Here is a 22,444-nt window from a genome sequence, read left to right on the forward strand (position 1 = left end):
TTCTTGTTGGACACTAATCATAAGGATTGAAATAAGCTTATATTTGTTTGCATATTTAGATTATTCAAAAATGAGCAATATTAAATATTCTCGATTTGCAGGTGATGTTCAAATGTCTGCATATCCAGGCCGAATCATTGTGACTGAGCCAAAAGGTTTTGTGCAACCACGAATCAACGTTGAGAAACATTCCGCCCGGCATGTGGTACTCAATGGACAAACGACGCTGCCCTGCATCGCACAAGGCCATCCAGTGCCAACCTATCGGTAATATTTATAATTCACGGATTATCCGTGAGCAGAAATACCAACACAAAAATGTTGAAAATTTGAACAGTGTACGGTCAATCAAATCGAAATATAGCAGTAATAAAATAATGAAGTAATTGCCCATGAAGCGCAATGTTAACCCTTCGTCACGCATTGGTTCCAGAAATAATCAGATACGCCAAACGCTATAACTACGAAACCACTTAATATTTAGCAAAGTCCGAAAAATATTCGACCAAAAAAAAAAATTCAAAAGAAAATTGGATGAGAATTGATTTTTGTCCGTGTCCGTTGACAGCTCTAAATATAGTCAGTCAATTCAGAACTTTTTAATGGCGGAAAGTTTGGCATGCTTTAAAAACTTTAATCTTGTGCACTTCTTCCTATATGAAAATAGAGTAGAGTGACTCTATTTATAGGAGCTTTGAAATTACAAAAATTCCAAATGTTCAATTCATTGATTCAATATATATTCGAATCGAAAAGATTATGGTCTAGAATGTTACATTTCCATAGGTTATACTGATCTATTTTCGATTCAAATATCAATTTTTCAGCTGAATATCGGTGCCTAGGGTTTTCTATGATCCAAACCAGTGTGTTTAAAACGATTTAGTACAGTCATCTATCATTCAGAGTTGAAATAAAATGTATACTGCGCGATTTATGGTCGAAAAACTAAAAAAATTGCCCTTTCATTGGACCCTCAACTACAAATTTGCTGAAGGTAGACAGATGCTATCACCCATACTAGATGAGTTATTGAACAAAATCTGGGGAGGTCAACTCTGATATGTTAAGCCCTGGTCGTCTGACCTGTGTTCAGAATTATTGCACAGTGTTATCTATTGTCGAATATTCAAAGTTTTTCCCCAATTATGTTCTAACCACTTTCGATTCCGATTTTTTTCATACATCAATTTACTTATTCTGCAGGTGGTTCAAAGAAGAAAATGAGCAATTAACACCCCTTCAACTAAGCGAAAGGATATCAATGGCATCAGCGGGATTATTGAAAATATCAAAGGTAATTTTAGAAGTTTGCCGAATAGTCCATCGAAGTTCATAGGATAATTATTATTATAGCATGAGTTTTCAGCATGTATTATATCTGGTGCTGGTGGAATTATGGCCAATTGGTCTTGTCATTTGTTGAATCACTCTCTGGGTTTATTTGCCATAGAGTTGAACTGCTTCCCTTGTGTGAGAGTGTTTGGCGCTGTTAGGAAACTAAAGCGCGCTATGATTGTTGGTTGAGTACTGGTTTATTTACTGGTTCTATTGAAAAGTAATCGAGATTTTTACACGTAAATTACTTTCTCGATTACTTTCTCTATTACAAATTACTTTAGAGTGATTTGCCCTTCGCTTGCATGTATGTACCGGAATGCACTGATTCAGTGCATGGTTCTGCAGTGCACACTTGCATCTCACTGATTTTTTTCAGGAAATTCAATTTCCAATTTTGAAACTTTTATCTTTTGGATAAGTAATGCGTAGGCGATCACGTTCATTTTGTCTTTTTCTCTATTCATCGGTTGATTTAAAATGATTTTGGCGAATTTAACTTTGTGTGTTTCTGTCATTCTGTGTCTCCAGTTTGTATTTTAAAACAATAATTTTCAAGTGATTCAATTCGCCTCAAATCCCATGCCATTCGGAGCTTTAATGAATTTAATTGAATACAATTCGTATCAAATGAAAAGATAAAAAATCTGAATAACGTCTATCTTTGATGAACAAAAGTATGCTTGGGAACACAACACAACTTAACATCTCTCACTCAGACAAATATCCATCTATCGTTTTAGAAACTCTTTCATTCAATTATCTTAACGTGCTGTCTCTTATTAAAGTCTTTCATACATTCATCACTGAACATTAATGTAGATAGAATTAAAATCAATGAAAAAAAGATTTTCGTCAAACTCCAAAAAATTTAATTTGAAAACCAAAACTGCATTTATAAGATCCTTCTTGAGGCCACGCGAAATCAAACGGAAAGCATAACAATAAAGACATGAATTAAAAAAAGGAGAGATAACTCGCGACATACATCCACACAGACGAACATTCAGTTTTATATATTGAATTACAGGCCAGATTAGACGACAGCGGAAAATATTTATGCTGGGTTAACAATACAGCTGGTGAAGAAACAATTCAAGTTTCTTTAACTGTAACAGGTGCGTAATTTGTTTTTTCTTTCAGTCCAAAAAACCTTCTTGAACGAAGTTCTTGTGTGAACTATTTTAAAAATATAGTTTCGTTTACAATTGAAAACTAACGGAAACACGAATGAGCTGAATAACTGGTTTTCTAGATCCGATAGGGCACTATCATTGAACATTGAATCGCATCTAATTCAAAATGAATCAATTTTTATATGAAGCCATTTATTGCCTATAAAAAATGTGCTCAAAATGTTCTCCATATTAGTATGGATTACACCAGCTTCACGTCGAAATTGTGCTCATTTTTGGTGTGAGTCAGATTTTCATACAAAAAACTCCATATAAAACGAGCACATTTTGGATGTGAGTGACAAATACTGACCAGTCGTTGCAACTGTCACTTATTTATATTAAGGTAATGTTCCCTTAAACGGGACGCTCCCTTAAACGGGACAGTCAAGTATTTTTGACTTCTGAGTTTGACAGCGAGCTGTCATTTATACCAAACGATTAGCTCCCCAATACCTTTCGATCCATGCATATAATGTCCCTCTCAGGTCATCCTTTCATGGAAATATAGACATTGAAAAGAAAACCCCGTTTTTAGAGTCAAAAAGTAAGTTTATTCCCATTTTCTGGGTCAAGGGATGGACATATCGCATGGATTGATTCAGTAGAGCTCCAAAAGTCGATAAAATGAATAAACTATGAATAAACATTCAAAATATGATCTTATTGTTTCATTTTCACGCTTATTTTTCAGTTTTTCGGAGTGTCCCATTTAAGGAGACACAATTTTTTCTTCCGATTTTCGTCATGGTCGGAAATTTTACGATAATTTTTTTTTTGTAATGTAAATAAAAAACTGTCTAAGGAAAAAAGGTTCCTTTGCTCATCCTCTTTCCAACGGTATATTACATTTCCGAAAATATTTCCACTAGTCAAAGATGAAAAACCATGTCGAAGTGCGTCCCGTTTAAGGGAACATTACCTTAATAATGAAGGAAAAAACTGAAATCCTATATTTCACAACACTAACAAACAAAAAGAAAACCTAAACTGATCAATCCATATTTGTTCAGGATTTAAATCCACATATTAGGATTAAAAAGACAAATTGTACATTAACGAAAATGGTTGTGAGCCATAAATGAATACAACATAAAAAAACATAGTTTTTATTTCATTTTTTATTTTTCAATAAGAGAATCGCTTCGGGGACTGCTGGATCCGATTCAAGCCGAAGAAAGTGTTCTGTTTCCCATAGCATATTATTTACGTTTTATGCGTCTATTTATTTTGAATTCATCGCATGAGCTAGATAGATTTGTTGTTTTATTTTAATCCGCCGATAATCTTATTATTGCACATGGCACCTGATGGATGATTTGTGACCGATGGATGATTTCCTCATCACTTTTCGCTAATTTTTCATGGTTACTCGGATGCATGACGGCAAATTGGCGATATGAGTGGCTGAATTTGTAGAAAATGACATTTTTTTTTAACAGAGCACGCTAACAAATATTTCTATCAGCTTGAATAAAAATATCAGATATTTTTATGCGATATTTGGTTGCATGCACCAAGCGACATGCTGTATTCGACTTCATGCATTATTGCTGAGTGGACGTCGCTGTGTTACATCGCTGTGTCGTGTATACGTTTGTTCATGTATTTGTGCACACAGTGGACTAACCGTATGAATCAAATGAACGAATTTAATTTGAATACTCTCTGAAAACTAACTTTTTGAGATTTTTTCATGGTTTAGGTTTTCTTTTTGTTTGTTGATGTTGTGAAATACAGGATTTCAATTTTTTCCTTCATTGTTAATATAAATAAGTGACAGTTGCAACGACTGGTCAGTATTTGTCACTCACATCAAAAATGCGCTCGTTTTGTATACTATTTTTGGTGTGAAAATCTGACTCACACCAAAAATGAGCACAATTTTGATGTAAAGTTGGTGTGATCCATACTAATATGGAGAACATTTTGGGCACATTTTTGATGTGGATTTTTTTTATGTAACGATTTAGATGTTTGCCTTCCTGATTTAATTTTTTTCTCTTCGTTTTGAATTTAAAGCTCCAATAACAGTTCACTTGCAGCCACAAGTGCAGACCGTCGATGTGGATAAAGATGCTCAATTCCAGTGTATCGTGTCTGGTCATCCAGTATATGAAATAAATTGGCTTCATGATGGAAAACCAATTATACGAGATAATAGAATTGAAGTAAGTTTAAAGATTGTTTGAACATTGAGGCTTATTCGCGACAAAATTTATACGCACTAGTAAACGATGAAAGGATTTAACCTGTAGCTTGTGATATGTTAATAGTCTAAATCAAAAAGTTTTTCATGATCGTTGCACATCATGTGCTCTTTAGCAAAGTTTGCTTGGCAAACATAAATTTAAAGAAAATATGAAGCTCAATAGACTAACAAGCCAAATTATTACATTTTTGCTTTCATGCGCACTTTTTGATTTAACTTACTTCTAGCTTTTCTAAAGCTACCATCTCTACTGATTTTAACACCCAATATAAAGAAATAGAATCTATTGGCATATGCTATTGGGTCTGGGAATTAGTTTTGTCGATTTTTTTAAATTTTCAAACATTTATTTGAATACCAAAATGAAATTACATTTCAATCAAAATATCATATGGTTTTGCATCGATCGAAACAAATGGTAGTCGGAAGGAGCCAGGTCTGGGCTATACGGGGCGTGAGCCAAAACTTCCCATCCGCTATTTTCCAAGTAGTTTTTGACAGATTTCTCAATGTGTGGCCGAGCATTGTCATGTAGGAAAATCAATGTCTCTTTTCTGGTCTCCCATTTCGTGCGTTTTTCTTTGATTGCTTGTTTCAAACGTATCAATTGTTGTCGGTAGAAAGGCCCATCGATGGTTTGACCACTTCTCAGCAGCTCATAATACACCACTCCCTCCTCATCCCACCAAATAGACAGCATTACCTTGTCGCCGTGAATTTCTTGTTTTGGCTGTGATGTTGCTGGTTGGCCGGGCTTAACATACGATGCTTTGCGCTTGGGGTTATCGTAATGAATCCTTTTTTCGTCACCAGTGACAATTCGATACAGAAAACCTCTTTTTTTGTGCCTTGCGAGCAGCATTTCGCAAGTCACCAAACGTCTTTCAACTTGCGCCAACGTCAATTCATGTGGTACCCAATTTGACAACTTGCGAATGAAACCAAGGGCCCTTAAACGATATCCAACAGTGCTTCGGTCAACATTCAATGCTCTGGCAAGCTCATCTTGAGTTTGACTCGAATCTTCATCGAGCAATGCCTCCAATTCCGCATCTTCAAACTTTTTTGGCTGGCCGGGACGTTCCTTGTCTTCCGTGCTAAAATCACCACTTTTGAACCGTGAAAACCACCGTTCACATGTACGTTCCGATGGAGCATGCTCACCATAGGCTTCCACCAACATTCGATGCGCTTCAGCCGCAGTTTTCTTCAAATGAAAGCAAAAAATTAATGCTTGCGGGAAATGTTGCTTTTTCGGTACAAAATTTGACATATTTAAGGCGCAAAAAAAAATGTTTATCCAAACTTCGATGAAATGATAGATGATGATTTCTGTAGTTTGACACTAGACCACTCATGTGAAAAAGAAAAAAGTATTGCCCGATACAACCATGCAAAGTTACGCCATCTTTTGAAAAATCGACACGATTAATTCCCAGACCCAATACTAGTAGGCAAAGGACCATCACCCATTTTCAGTATTTCATATAAATATATATCGTTCATTTATTGACCTTTTCTGTCAGTTTATTAACAGATGTAACTTTACTTGCTTACTAGTAGCATATGACACTAGATTGTATTACTTAATATTAGGTGTATATTTTAAAGAAAGTTTCTACCCAATAAAAAGATATTTTTTTTATTTAGAAAAAAAAAAAAAAAAAAAAAAAAAATGTCAATTATTAAATTGTTGGTATCCCAAGAGAAACAGCGATCATACTCTCTCTATACGACAAAAATACACTGCAATATATATTCTCGCCCATTGCACGCCCATCGAATATATATTCTAGTTATTCTGTTTTTGTTTTTGAGCACAAAATGACACAATTATTACGAATTAAAACAAGTAATTGTTTTTCTTTAAATAAACCTTTTTGTCACTTTAATTTTCATATCGTTCAGCGATACAATTGTTTCGATAGACACAAGCTATCATCTTCAGCCGCAATTTCAAGTACAACTGAGAGAGTATAGAGAGTACAAGAGTTGTACTTGAAATTGCGACTGAAGATGATAGCTTGTGTCTATCGAAACAATTGTATCGCTGAACGATATGAAAATTAAAGTGACAAAAAGGTTTATTTAAAGAAAAACAATTACTTGTTTTAATTCGTAATATATTCTAGTGTATATTTGGCGTATGCCTCAGTATAGAACATATTGAAACGTAGTCAAGCACCATCCGATGATCATAGATACATTCATTCCTAGAATATGCTTGAATATATTTTACGAATATGAGTTTTCGAGCAGCATAACAATTTATTGAAAAAATATGGTAGAGGAGTACTGATTTTTGTCCAAAACGAGACGGTAGCTTTGAGCTTGTCACTGTAACAATATTTGTGAATTAATTGTGATCATGACGTCAGCCTGACGTCGTCAGGTATTTTCCTGTGCCAAACCTTTATATTCTTCTTCGCTAATTTAGATTCATACCGATCCACCTCGGTTAATCATCAGAAAAATTCAAAAAGAAGATCATGGAATGTATCAATGTTTCGTGACCAACGAATGGGAACAAACCCAGTCGACGGCCGAACTCCAACTGGGTGATGCATCACCTGAGTTACTTTATTGGTTTTCGGAACAAACGCTCCAACAAGGACCTACAGTCTCCCTAAAGTGTGTGGCAACTGGGAACCCACCGCCGCAGTTCACATGGACCCTAGATGGTTTTCCGGTAAGACTGATTCCCAGTAATATAAAATTAAAAGTGCTCAATCGAGAGATGTGCCCTTGCGATTAGGCTGAAATAGCGCCATATACTAAAATTTGATTCTTTTGTGCTAAATGCTAATATTACATTAGTTGCAGTAAAAATTGCATGCGTGTAAAACTAAATAAAAACGTAATTTGATTGATTCTATTAGTGATGTTTGAAATGCATACCTTATTAATACTGTTACATTGATCAAATTTTCAATGTCCACACACATATAATATATACTGTGCAGAGTGCACTCCAGCACCAAATGCACTAGCCGTGAACGTTTCTCTATACAAATGTACACACATTTCGGGCACAGTGCATAATATATCCCAGATTTCCAAGTCGAATTTGAGAATGATCCGAGCAGAATTAGGCAAAAATAATTCGTTTCAGCAATCCCGTTGGAATGAGCACAGTGGTGCTGGAATTCACAGTATATATTATGCGTGCAGTGTTCAGAGTAATAGCTAATAACAAGCAATGATAACAAAATCGAAGAACAATGAATAAACGGGGCACATCATCCATGGAAAAATTCTAATCACCACTGAAAAATTCTAAAAACACAATGAATTTTTAAAAGTGAAAGATAATAATTACCATTTAGCAGTGAAATGACATGCTTAAAATTTACATTTCACCATGAATATTTTTACATTGTGTCCCGTGTGCTGCCTGTAGATTCCGGATAGCTCTAGGTTTCTAGTCGGACAATACGTAACAATTCATGATGATGTAATCAGTCATGTTAACATAACAAACGTTAAGGTAACGTTTTCTTCTTCGTTTTTCCTCTATTTCACATCCATTTTTCACTGTGTCATCATTTTATTTTTAGGAAGAGGATGGTGGTGAATACATGTGTACGGCCCAAAATATCATCGGAAAGTATGTTTGCTCGCAGTTTTTAGACAAAAGAAATACCACGTCTCTCACTTACACACAATATTTAATTATGCATTCAACGCAGATGATATGCATTTAATCACAGAGCATTGAAGCTGCTGCATATATATTTGCTGCTGGTGAACAGATCTGTTCGACAGCAGCTGTTGCTTGCGTGCATATTCGCTGTGAAGTACGTTCGTTCATGTATCGATTCTCGCGCACAATGTTTGTCTCTTTCATTCAAACGGAACCAGACAGAGAAGCGTACAGAACACACGTGATACATCGTAAACGACGCACGCGTGCACACTCATAGCTGCCGTTCGTGCCTCGTGTGTTTTATATGCTTCTCTGTCTGGTTCCGTATGAATGAAAGAGACAAACATTGTGCGCGAGAATCGATGCATGAACGAACGTGCTTCACAGCGAATATGCACGCAAGCAACAGCTGCTGTCGAACAGATCTGTTCACCAGCAGCAAATATATATGCAGCAGCTTCAATGCTCTGTTTAATCATTTTACAATACACATGTTTGCGTGGTAGCAACGTTTGTTCTACAAAACAGAATCAAAGAATATCCGCACAAAAGAGAGTAAAAAAGGGACAATATTTGCAAATATTTGAATGGAAAATCGTCTCCAACGTGCACGGATGATAAGTCGATTTACATAGAGATAGGATGAGTTTTGGCGTCCGAGGCAATAGGGATTTTCACGATATTCTTATATACACAGACAACACTATCTCCACGAAAAATACGCGCCATGAACCGACACCACGTGCCGAGCGTCGACGCCTCATGTGTATCAAGACAGCGATGCGGTATACCTCATACATGCGCAAGGCGCTCAAAGGCCGCAGCGTGAAAAGGGGAAAACATACGTGTATATGAGAACGAACTCTGTGACGAGGTGTCGAGTTGGCGTCGCATTTCCCCTTTTCACGCTTTACCGCACTACGATGAAGTGTCGCTTGACATGCGTGACAGCAGTGTGTGTACGTACATGTATAACTATAGCGAGACAGCGATGCGGTACTAATACATGCGCAAAATACGCATTCGTATACACTTCGCGCGCGACACTTACGAAGTGTGTGCGTATATGTATTCAGCGGTATGTTCGTTCAGCTTCGCGCGCATGTATGAGGTGTACCGCATCGCTGTCTTGATACACATGAGGCGTCGACACTCGGCACTTGGTGTCGGTTCGAGGCGCGTATTTTTCGTGGAGTATTGGATAACCCTTGTCCAATTTTCAGTCAATATATCAATCCATCCATATTATTTATTGGCTAACCCTACTGGCTACTATTATACATAATATTGTACATTTGACACTTGGAGGGAAATTAATATGAAATTGGCCACAAAATGAGACAATATGAGTAAAGTTGTCCAAAAATATGGATGGATCGTCATATTGTCCGAAAAAGAGAGACCTATTGGAAATTTTCGTATCTGTGTATGGGTAGGCGCGCGCGAGCTGTGCTTTACCATTTGCAAGCAACGTGCGCTCAGTTTCCTGAATGTCTATGCTTAGCATATATCGGCAGCTATCCATCATTGACTGCATGTCGATAAACTAAAACAGATGACAAATTTATGCATTGTTGCTCTTCGTTCGTAGACAAAATCTATTGTATTTTGCCCTAGCCTTTTATATTCTCCGTCAATTCTTGTTATGTTCACTGAAAGAAATTAGAATGATACAATTACTGATGACGTTTAGAATATGTCGGAAAGCATTTTTTTATATGGAGATTGTAAAGTTTGCAACCATTCAAAATCATAAAATAGTTGGACAAATCACAATCAATAGAGGAAAAGTTGCATTTTGACATATTCCAACCGTTTTAGTAATACACGAAGTGTAGGAATGTAAAATTAAGACTAAAATGGTTTATTCAACTTCAATTATAATGCGGTGCCAAACCGTATGCGTCGCGTATGTGTGACATACGTGTGCAACGGTTTATTTTGGCGTTCATTAGTCGCAAGGCGTACACTACTGCATACGAATGCGTATGCAGGTGTGCGCCTAGTCGGCTTTACATACATTTCATTTTACATAGCAACTTAACCACTACACCGTCATCTGCAATTGTACCATTCTAATTTCTCTCAGTGTTTCTTAGGAGTATGTAACATTTCGTATTTTTTCTTCTTTTTTTTCATCGCATATCCGTTTGTTTGCAATGAACCATATTCAGAGTGTCCCATAGTGCCAAAGTAAATATTTATGGTCTACCATTTATACGTGAAATGCCGAAAATCACTGGCATATCTGGGACTGACTTAATCGTCAAATGTCCTGTGGCAGGATATCCAATAGATAAAATACACTGGGAAAGAGGTGAGTAATTATAATATATTTTGAACGAATTTGGTTATATTTAGCACGAATTTGTGTTACGTTTTAGTATGCTTTTGTAATAACCCTGAGTAATTTAGGTCAATTTGCTTTGATAGTCGATGTTCAATGAACATTGATCATTCCAGTGAATGCTGTAATATATTGAAAAATATACTCATTTGGTGAGGATGAGATAAGCAAAGCGAAAGAGAAGCGCACGAAAACGCACGAACGCACGATATAGCGTGCATCTATCTGACCCTAAATCGCGTTGAAACTTCACGGCGATGAAGCTACAACAGTTGGTATGGATTTCATAGCCGCAGTATTTGGAAAGATTTTTTCAATCTATGATTAAATTCAAATAAAACACGTTAAAGTGACTTTCCTTTTTCAAATTTCAAACATAAATCAATATGAATATTTATTTATAAACGAAATTTTGGTTCGGATGCATTTCGACATTTGATCGAGCATCCTCAGCGCAGAGCTGGGAAAAACACTCTGTGTGTGCGCGCACATAACTAAGAACGCACTCACAGTAGATGTGCGGCGCACACAGCGCTTGTATTTTTGGTGTGCGTGCACATTTACATAGATTTCGGTTCTACTGTCAAAGAATGACTACCAGCTTTGTCCTATTTGAACTTTTCATGATATTTGTATGTGAAATTTATAAGTCCATCCAGAGCCATTTCTAGCTTCGCTGGCGCCCTGGTTCAAAATCCGTTGGCGCCCTTTCAAACTGGAATTTTTAAAAGTGTGTGAAAAAATCTCAAAAATGATACATTTGATCCAAGTTTATTTGAAAAGCAACAAAAAAATGATACATTAAAATGACTTAAAGAAATGTCTTTTTTCTCGCTTTTGAAGTGGCAAATTCTTCAATCACGTCGTCATATTGAATCGAATTTGCTACATCGCTTTCTATCGATATGATTGTTTTTATCATTCATTTTAGTTAACTTTAGCTTTGAAAACGATCGCTCTCCCGTTGAAACAGAAACTGGGATCGTCAGCAGAATGCGAAGCGCAATAACAGCATTTGGAACTAAGTTTTCCATTTTTCGCTTCTGAATTGAATTCAGTATATCGATTGCGTGAATAATATTATCCTGATTAACCAAACTTGAAACCAATGAAAGTTCTACAAATAAATCGTCACCATCGATATCGGATTTTCCATCATGAGTTAAAGCAATTTCTAGTTTCTTGCATGATTTCTGCAAACTACCGTTGTTTCGGTTTGCTTCATAGTTTTCAAAATCATAAAGAAACGAGAATAATTCGCTGTGTTGCTTTAGTGCTTTGAAACGATCAGTGACTGAATCAGTTGCGGATTTGATGATTGGTAAGAAAACTTTTGTTTCAAATTCCTCTGCATTTGTAACAGTTGTTCTACCCGCTCGACGTTTTTGATGATCAAATTCAACTTCAATCGAAATGCGTTCGCAAATTTCCGTTGCTTCATTGAGAACCTTTTCGCAGCCATTTTCTTTATAACTTTCAAGAAAATTCATCACACTTTCAAGAGATGTCAGAGCCGTTTGAACATTTGACTGAATTGTTTGTAATGCTTTGGACGCTATGTTTGTGTGGCTCAAAATGTCATACCAAAAGCAAGTACAGCAAATGAAAATAAAATCAATTTTGTCGGCGAGTGTTCCCGCTTCAAATCGGACATCTTTGTTGAAGCTCTCAGTATCTTCGATTTCCCTCAGTGCAGCAATAATTTCACCAGAGTTTTTACACAGCGGTTTGATTGCGTTGATTCGGCTTGACCATCGCGTTGTGCATAACGGTTTCGGTGTTTTTGCTTTTGCTGGAATCAAATGCTTCTTCAATACATCCCACCGATTTGTTGCAGCTGATAGAAATACATAAATCTTCTGGACTGTGGCAAAGTATTGTGTTCCAATTAAAGTAGAATCCGCAGCGTCATTAACAGTGAGATTTAATGAGTGATTACCACAAGGATTGAAAAATGCTCTCGGGTTCTGATTCAAGATTCTCCTTTGAACACCGACATTTTTGCCTTTCATTGGGGCACCATTATCAAAGCCCTGACCACGCATATCATCCAAATCCAACCCTAACGCCTCTAATTCAGTGGTAGCTGCGCCAGTAATCAACAGACCAGTCTTAGCTGATGAGATGTCGGTAAATTTCACAAAGCTCTCTTTTATTTCCCATCTTTGATTTGCTTTATCCAAGTGAACGTAGCGCAAAATCATACACATTTGTTAATGCATAGAGTCAGAAAAACAATGTGACAAGTGATACATTTGAGAGAGTTGACAGCGCGACAATAGCGCGGCGATTCGTCATAATTCAATTTCATGTAAACACTTACCCAATTTTTTTTTTTACATTTTCGCTGTGTGGCTGATGTTTTCATATGCTAGTGTGCTTAAATAGCAGTAATCGCATTACGACCGCTGGTCGATGAGCGACACATTCAATAACAATATTTTTACTTACGTATGCACAAATGATTCGCCGAGAATAAAAACATCGTACTGAATTGGTCGCTGTATTGAATGCAACACATAGTTTTTTCTACATAGAGTTCAATAGCTCCGTATGAAAAAAAAACTGGGTTTCGTTTTGTTTAGCATTTTTTTTTCGGACGCTGTTTTAATTGCCACTTGTTCGAATCAAAACTCATACCATTAAACTTTATCGAGCGCTCTTTTAAATGCATTCGTCTTCTCAGTTTGAAACTCAACGGCACCGAAAAAGGCAGGGGCGACGAAAACAATCAATAAAGCGATTCTTTATTTTAAAATAATATATTCTCTATTTTAAAATAAATAATTGCTTCCCATTGACGCCCTTGAATATTTTTCGGCGCCCTTGTGTTCCAAATTTGAATGAAAAACGGCGCTCTCACGCTTCATTCAAGAACATTGAAAATTTTTAATTTATAAAATTAAATCCTTCGGCGCTCTCGCGCAACTTTCAGAAAATTTTCAATTCGGAGCGCCCACGAGCGCCTTCGGCGCTCGTGCGCGCTGGTTCTTTGAACCACTTGAACCCCCGCTAGAAATGGCTCTGAGTCCATCTATTGAAAAAACGCAAAATCAATGAAAGTTCAAAGTTTTTCATAGATTATCATTTTCATATGTATTTACATGTGACACATACAGCGCCATCTATTGAAAAAAAGTCACAATCGTGTCAAGTTGAAATAAGGCAGAATAACCCAGAAAATGGTTGTCATTCTTTTAGCGGAATCTATGTAAATGTGCACGCACACCAAAAATACAAGCGCTGTGGGCGCCGCACATCCACTGTGTTTGCATTCTTAGTTACTTGCGCGCACACACAGAGTGTTTTTTCCAGCTCTGCTCAGCGAGTATCAAATTACACTGGACTCAGCTCTCCGTTTGCGGTTGTTAGTGAGAGAAGCAAAGAAAGAAGAAAAATATACACAGAAAGCAAGTGTGGTTGTTTTCTAACGCGTGTAGTGCCACAGCTGATTTTGTTGCTTGACGATGCCAATTTGGCGTTTGTGCACACTCGTTAAATGTTCTTTCAAACGAATTTCTATGCTACGTTTCGTTTCGTTTGGCCGGTGTATTTTTCTTCACATTCGCTGCATGAAATTTCATAAATTCCCGATTTTTTGATGTCATCGGTTTTAACTTTGAAATTCACCAATGTATTTTGTACAGGGTGGCGCAGAATAACTGTCCTTTTTATTTTTAATTAAAAAACGTATTTGTTACAAAGTTTACGAATCACGTTTTCGGATTGATTCGATTGCCCTTTGCTCTGATCACCAGCCGCAGACGCTTAAAAAATGATTCACACGCGGCGCGCACCATATTCATGGGAATTTTATTCCAAAAAATTTTTTTTTCTTTTTGAATGCATTTATTGTGGTGATTTGTGTGATCTTTAGACCCTTGAGCTTCGATTCCATGTAACCCCAAGCAAAATAATCCAGCGAATTCAAATCAGGAGACGATGTCGGCCATGAATCTCTATCGATAAAATCGGGCAAATTCGACCGGCACCACTCTTGCGTTATGTCCGCTTTGTGTGACGGTGCACCATCTTGCTGAAACACCCATGGTTCATTGTGAAATAATCGTCTGGACTGTGGCAACAAGTTTTGACGCAACATTTTCTGTCTGTAAACAAATCGATCGATTTTCACGCCTTCTTCAATGAAAACAAGCGGAAATTTTTGGCCGGCCGAAAAGGCGCCCCAAACCATAACCCGTGAAGCATTTTGAAATCGCTGAACGGTCAATTCGTCTTCAGGAATGTCGACAATTGACACTGCATACACACGATCATTTTGTGCATTGAGACTTTGCTGCAACACGATCAACTTTTCATCTTAAAAAACAATGAAAACATGCAGCGCCATTAATAGTAGGTCCAAGTTTGCATCACAAAAATGATCTTTATTTTCATTTTTAAAATTTTTTGTCAGTGTGTAAACAATCAAAATATAGATGATTTATCAAAATAAATTTGTAAACTACTTCACTTGAATGAATAGACATTGATGTTGTCAAGACGAAGCTATATTAACAACTGCTTTATTAATCCATTCTCACCGCGATAGTCTCGATCATTAAACGTTAAACCAACAACGCCACACATTTTGACGGGAACTACATTGATGAGTGTATTAAATGCAGTGTCAAACATAGTCGTCATTGTGTTGTGTGGTGAAATAATAATTATTATTTGAATTTTAAATAAATAAAAATGTTTCGATTCTGCCAAATAAAATTGTGCAAATATGCCGCTGGCACACAAGACAAAAAAATTGCTTTCTTTCGGTAGAATAAACCAGTATTTAAAAATAAATTGTTTTTCTTCCATTTTAAATTGAGTTGTATGAGAGAAAATTACGGTTTTATATGATTGGAGTTTCCATAATTTAAAAAAAAACACAAAATGTTAGATTCGAAATAGAAACTGGTTCGTGGCAGAATTGTTTTTTTAATTTTGCGGACCATACTGAGAAAACGCTTGCGTTCGAAAAGAAAACTACACTGAAACACAAGTCGATTTGACATTAGCTGTCAAACCGGCAAGATGAACAAGTGTGTTTGTAAAGTGAGCGCGTTTACTCCGTGTCAGCAGGTTTTGGACGAATTTCATTTTGTAAATGATGTTGTTGTTAGTGTAATGATACCCCCGCGTCCATTCTTATGTCTAATGAAACATCGATTTTAAATTAGGTTATTAACATTTTCATTATAACAACTACAGTTTAAACTTCAAACCGTGAAACTTATTTTCTAACGTTGTTCGTGAAACCGGTGCCTGAGTGCCCATAATGCATTTCAAAGGGAAATGTCAGTTTTTTCTTGAATTTTTATTTTTAAATGTAAATATTTCAGTATTTATTGATCGGAAAAGTATGAAAATCACTTTGAAGTGTGATAAAAGTCATAAAAAATCGAAATATGAAAGACAACAGCAAGTTTTTTGGAATGTTGATCTCTCCACAAAAATGAAGGCAAAAACATATACATATTTATTTTTTTGGCCAAAATTGATAAAATGGCCATATTTTGATAGAATGATGATCGATTTTGATGTTTTATAGCTCAAATTACATGTACTTTTCAAGATCTTTCCAATGATGCATATTTCATAGTTCTCACATTAAATTTTATACGCGATTTGTCGAAAAATGATTTCGCGCGCTTCTCTTTCGCTTTGCTTCATCTCATCCGCGTGCGGTACTCACTAAATGAGTGACCATGGGGCTCATTCACTTATGCTGATTCCAAGTGCTCAAACTTTAATTAAAGTTCAAAGTCAAAATTTTTGCTAGTGGGTATTTTTGAAATTTTTCGTTGCTATGAAAATTGTTGGGCCCAACAATGATGTTTTGCATCAAAACATCCGAAGGTTTCATTATTTTTTTGGATTTTTTTGAGATTCTTCGTTAAAGTTCGAACTTTAATTAAAGTGCGAACTTAGAAAAAAAAATCGTTTTTTCGCATTTTCGGGCGGTTTTATTGATAGAATGGAATGAATTGAGACGATTAATGATGATCTGACCCAAAAGCCGTCAGGAATTTACCTATTTTTTGGATTTTTTTCGATTTTTAAAATTTTTCACGATTTTTTTTTTTTCGTTTTTCCTGGCATTTTTCGAGAAATTTCAATGCGAATGAACATATTTGGGCATAAAAAGAGGTTTTACAATGGAATTTTCCAATTTTTCCCAATTTTTTGTAATTTTTTTGCAAAATTTTTGAAGTATTATAACTTCTCAACGACTCGAAGTAAAGCAATAGTGTCTGTGGCAACTTTTTAGTACTCCTCAAGACCTTTGCATACCATGTTCTAAAAGTACTAAAAATTTACTAAAATCTAGTAAATGTTGAAAATCGTAAAAATACCCAAAAGTAAAGGTTTTACTCAATTTAGTACTTTTTAGTACATTTTTAGTACTTTTAGAACATGGTATGCAAAGGTCTTGAGGAGTACTAAAAAGTTGCCACAGACACTATTGCTTTACTTCGAGTCGTTGAGAAGTTATAATACTTCAAAAATTTTGCAGAAAAATTACAAAAAATCGAAAAAAATTGGAAAATTCCAATGTAAAACCTCTTTTTATGCCCAAATATGTTCATTCGCATTGAAATTTCTCGAAAAATGCCAGGAAAAACGAAAAAAAATTTCGTGAAAAATTTTAAAAATCGAAAAAAACCTAAAAATAGGTAAATTCCTGACGGCTTTTGGGTCAGATCATCATAAGGCGTCTCAATTCATTCCATTCTATAAAGAAAACCGCCCGAAAATGCGAAAAAACGATTTTTTTTAAAGTTTGCACTTTAATTAAAGTTCGAACTTTAACGAAGAATCTCAAAAAATCCAAAAAAATAATGAAACCTTCGGATGTTTTGATGCAAAACATCATTATTGGGCCAACAATTTTCATAGCAACGAAAAATTTCAAAAATACCCACTAGCAAAAATTTTGACTTTGAATTTTAATTAAAGTTTGAGCACTTGGAATCAGCATTAACCCATTTTCGACCAGGATTCTTTTTTTGTTTATAAATTAAGTGACACACAACGAGAACATGACGTTATTGAAACGTCTAACTCCATCTACTCATTTTTACAGCAGTTGTGTTCTATTGAGTTGCAGTTTCAACTATTTTTGGGCGAAATCGTCTCAAAAGTATGCTAAAATGAGTTATTTGTTATGCAAATGCTCAAACGACTACTGTTAATGTACGCACTGATTCAGTAATCCATAGACATGCAATGGCTACTAGATGACAAATTTACAATACACTCGATTGCGTGTATTTACGCGTACATTTCCGGTAGCCGTTTGAGCGTTCGCATAATAAATAACTCATTTTAGTATACTTTTGAGATAATTTCGCCCAAAAATAGTTGAAATAGAAATTTTTCAAAGATTTCAATCGAAATTTTCTTATACGAGCAAAAATGTAGTGGTCGATTTTTCGATCACTGGCTGTTAACCTCTAGTGCATTAACTTTTTCCAGGGCTGGGAGTACTGGTACTTGGTTGACTTTTGCCCATAGATAATTGAAAAAATATTCATAATCCTGGATTCCTCACGGTTAAATCAGGAAATGCGATTGACATAAATCAGAAAACAATCAAATCCATTGTTTAAAAGTGTCCAAAATATGTCTAATTTTGAAGGGAAATTTATTTTGTCGAATTTTCGTTCAGGGGCTAAGAATCGCACACTCAGTTCGCAGTGCAGCTCATTTTAATGAGAGCCACAGCGCTCTGTGCGATACTCTACTCATCTAAAAGAATCATGTGCGCCTCACTCACTCACCAGTCTTCCGCTTCTTCTTCTTTTTCTTCTTTTTGCTATAGCAGATACGAACAAAACGAAGAAGAAGAAACAGAACATAGTGTGCGGTGTGCGTATAACGTACTTTGCGTATAAAAACTCATTTTCGTGAGACGAGCAGCGCACACGAATTTATCGTCTTTCATTCAAGTGAGTGTGTGTGCTACTCGCAACGTCCACTCAGTGCGATTCTTAAGCTCTGTTTTCGTTTTTGTGCTCTGTTTTCTTATTCGACGGATAGTGCAAAGGACACAATTTTCAGAGATCTCATTTTGATAACGCCTATATCTCGAGATATTAGTAGCTCCTATTTTTAGGCGATAGCTGTCCATATTTTTTAATAGCAGCTACTAAACCGCAATTTTTTAATGGTGCTGTGAGTCCCAATGAACATAAATGTATTGCAACAATCGCAGGGATGCCAACAACTGTCAAATGGTCGGAAACATTGATCTTTGATAGTACCAAATATCAAAACTCACTAGTCGATCTTTCGACCACTAGTAGATAATGGGTTAATGAGTATGTATATTTTTTCAATATATTTCAATGTATGAACCTTGGAATGGAATTTTTTGATACAATAATATTTAAATGAAGTTTTTTTAAAATTATACATTTGTTTCGAATTCTAGATGGACAAACTTTACCCATCAACCGCAGACAAAAAGCTTACAACAATGGCACACTTGTGATTGAACAATTGCAACGCACAGAAGATGCTGGAACATACACATGTATGGCACAAAATAAAGTCAAACAAACATCCCGGAGAAATGTTGAGATTCAAGTTTTAGGTATGTTTCAGTCTTTGGTATACAATAAACATAACTCACTCAGGCCCGTCACATGTTCGCCAAAGTTTCACACGTTCGAAAGACATGTTCATAGGTTCGGGAAACGAGCATAATATGCATGCATATGCACGATTGTAGTTCGTGATTCGCTCACACGTTCAACAACTTTGCGAACTTGTGAGCAAGCTGTACAGCAAAAAGTGGACAGTGGTCGTGGTACAGCCATGCAAGATAGAATCATACACAAGCATGAGAAAGGCCCATTGAACCTATGAACGTGTAGTTCGAACATGTGAAACGTTGGCGAACATGTACGCAGAGAGAACATAACCTCTAAGTTTCATCGCAAACCGGAATAAACCCTATACATAATGGTGCTGACATCTACTTTTGCGATGAATTCTATCGCGTATATGTCAATACCATTAAATGTATTGTTTATCTCGGTTTGCGATGACGTTTAACCATTTTTCATAAATTCTTTTTGTGTGTGTAGCGGGTCTGCGTGAGTATGCTGCTGCCGTACAATAAGCAGAGCTCGATTAAGTTCTCTCTAGTTCTGACAATTATGAACTCCTGATACGATTATTCGAATGAACTTAATATTTTTAACTATTTGTGCAAACATGCGTCAAATTGAAATATGAGAAAACGAATGCGTCAAATCGAAATATTCGGAGTCGGAGCCAATTGAAGAAGTGATGAGTTTCATTGATTATGCTTGCCCAATATTTAAAATTTGGCCATGATTCTGATACAGTATTTTGTGTACCCAATTGGTGTTATTGGCACATCGAAATTTGCATTCCTTATCAGTTTGATATCACTGGGAAGCAAATGTTAAAATAAAGGAGAAACATAGAAGGCGTTTGAAATAAAAATGAATCATGCACAAAGTGAAAATAACTAGCTATGTTTCTCTTTTATTTTCACTTTATGCATGATTCATTTTTTTAACGCCTTCTATGTTTCTCTACCATTTTAAACCAGCTTCCAGCCTCTCTGATCGTCTGTACGAACAGATAGGAAACGTCAAACAAGAATAATAAAGCGGCACCTCAGGACTGGTTGGAGAAATGGAGAATCTAGCACATACTTTGCTATAAGAAGTACGCGTCTGTGTTAGTTCAAACGTTGAAAGTATGACACTTTGCACTTAGTTCCCAGGTGGCGCTGCATTGTTTACTATTTTCATGATCAAAAAGGTTGCCAGCTTTATGTTACGGTTTTATTTTTTGAAAAGTTTGAGGGTCAAGATAATTCTTACCGATTCATATCTACTGAATGCCATTTTTGCAATGTGAATAGAATGCCTACTTCTTATTCTTCAACTTCTTTTCCTCAACATCAATTGTATACGACCTATGGTGACTCTCCGTAATCATTAGAGATGGCTCCATTTATGCGCATCAAATAAAGTAGAGTACAACTCGCGGGACCACTGGGCGGCCCTAGTTTAATACACACACGGAAGAAAGGTTTAGATATTCGCTATTTTTCGAACCTCCATCATGTATGTAAAATGGAGGCGCCGAAATAAATTTTGTCTGAGAAATCTGAAATTTTGGTTTTTTCAAGGAAAAAAAAATTGGGCGTAGCGAATATCTAAACCTTTCTTCCGCGTGTGTATTAATTTACAATATTTGAATGTTTGTATATCACTTATGTGTTTAATCCTAATTCTTGACTTCTTCAATAAAAATTCAAAGTTCCGCCGAAAATAATGCCAATCCAGTCAATGACAAACATGTTGAAGGAGGGCATGAGAGCTGCTATTTCATGTCAAATTTTAGAAGGAGATCTCCCACTTACATTTCGCTGGGAACGAAATGGAAAGGCACTGCTTGGCACTGGGTATGTACTAAATTTTTCTGAATCCCTCCTTAAAGCTGTATCGATTGTCCTCAAATCATGCCATTAATGTATATCGAAGCAATGACGAGGTCATCCGTCGTATTGATGAGTATTCAGCATCATTGGTGATCGACCACATTTCATCAGAGCATTCTGGCAACTATACCTGTATCGCGTCAAATGTCGCCGGAAGTGAACGTTTCACGGTTCAAGTAACGGTAAATGTTCCTCCAAAATGGATTCTACAGCCCCAAGACTCGAGCGTTCAAGCGGGTGAAGATATTTCATTGCATTGCCAAGCAAATGGTTGGCCCAAACCGATTGTCACATGGAGTAAGTATTGAATCTTTAACTATAGGCTTTTTTTTTACCAGAGCGTGTTATGAGCTAACATCATCAGTCCTGACGCGTATAAACACTACTGTATTCTCTTTCTATCGCATTCATAACTCATTCAGTAGCATATTATTTGCATTCTTTCTCTTCGCCTTTTCATTCGTGTGATGTGCGAGTGACTTATTGTTCTTTTTCCTTCTTCCCAAAGTACCGGTGCACCTAGAAATCAGTATTGTTTCCGCCATCTGGATTTTCTGTATACAATGTACCGAACTATGGTCAAGTACGGCCACAACGTAGAGTCACGTAGTTATTTGATATAAACGGGCATTTATTGAACGAATTCTCGCATTAATACATTTGTGCAAAATTGTTTATTTTTTTACTTAATCAAATCCAATCTGCAATTTTTCTATCGAGAAACTAAGAAAAAAATGAGAATACTATATCACATGTACGATGGAGAAGAATAACACACGGGAACAAATGTAATGGCTTTATGATTCGATTTTGTTGGCCAAATGACGACCTGAGAAGAAAAACCTTTCCTACAAAACCTGTGCGCAGAACACAAACACAGAAATTTTTTAGTCAAAAGGCGAACAGCAAATTTGCGAGCGCAAAAACCTAATATATTTACAGCGAGCGCAAAAGCATAACAGGCCTACTTATACGGAGTTTGCAGTGATACGACAGTTGTTGGCAATTCTGTGCCTTGTAAAATATAGTCATGCTACTCACTCTACAATGCTGTATAGAGACATGCAATGACATTTCAAAGGAACGACAAGCAACCGACTTGCGATTTCGAGCGGCGAGCCGTGTGCTTGTATGTATTGGTTGGCATTTGAATTTGAATGTTGTTGTGTGTGCATCATTCATCGAAGTCTACTAACTAAAAGAAGAAGACTATAAATTTTTTGTTCTTTGCTGTTTTTTA

At 36.3% G+C, this 22,444-nt stretch overlaps 1 protein-coding gene across 7 annotated transcripts in view; it reads left to right on the plus strand.

Moving 5' to 3' along the window:
- The window catches only part of LOC129575528 (cell adhesion molecule Dscam2), a 73,844-nt gene that overhangs the window by 31,218 nt on the left and 20,182 nt on the right, over positions 1 to 22,444 (plus strand). For all 7 annotated transcript variants that reach the window (XM_055459285.1, XM_055459291.1, XM_055459286.1 and 4 more), the window contains 11 exons: positions 102 to 267; positions 1,207 to 1,297; positions 2,369 to 2,456; positions 4,536 to 4,684; positions 7,163 to 7,414; positions 8,126 to 8,212; positions 8,283 to 8,332; positions 10,546 to 10,688; positions 19,153 to 19,314; positions 21,024 to 21,168; positions 21,248 to 21,501. In XM_055459285.1, coding sequence (XP_055315260.1) covers positions 102 to 267; positions 1,207 to 1,297; positions 2,369 to 2,456; positions 4,536 to 4,684; positions 7,163 to 7,414; positions 8,126 to 8,212; positions 8,283 to 8,332; positions 10,546 to 10,688; positions 19,153 to 19,314; positions 21,024 to 21,168; positions 21,248 to 21,501 — 1,587 coding nt within the window. The remainder of the gene's footprint in view (positions 1 to 101; positions 268 to 1,206; positions 1,298 to 2,368; positions 2,457 to 4,535; positions 4,685 to 7,162; positions 7,415 to 8,125; positions 8,213 to 8,282; positions 8,333 to 10,545; positions 10,689 to 19,152; positions 19,315 to 21,023; positions 21,169 to 21,247; positions 21,502 to 22,444) is intronic.

Source organism: Sitodiplosis mosellana, unplaced genomic scaffold, assembly GCF_009176505.1.
Source record: "Sitodiplosis mosellana isolate CC-2019 unplaced genomic scaffold, AAFC_SMos_1.0 Smas_scaffold_6167, whole genome shotgun sequence".
Classification (NCBI taxonomy): domain Eukaryota; kingdom Metazoa; phylum Arthropoda; class Insecta; order Diptera; family Cecidomyiidae; genus Sitodiplosis; species Sitodiplosis mosellana.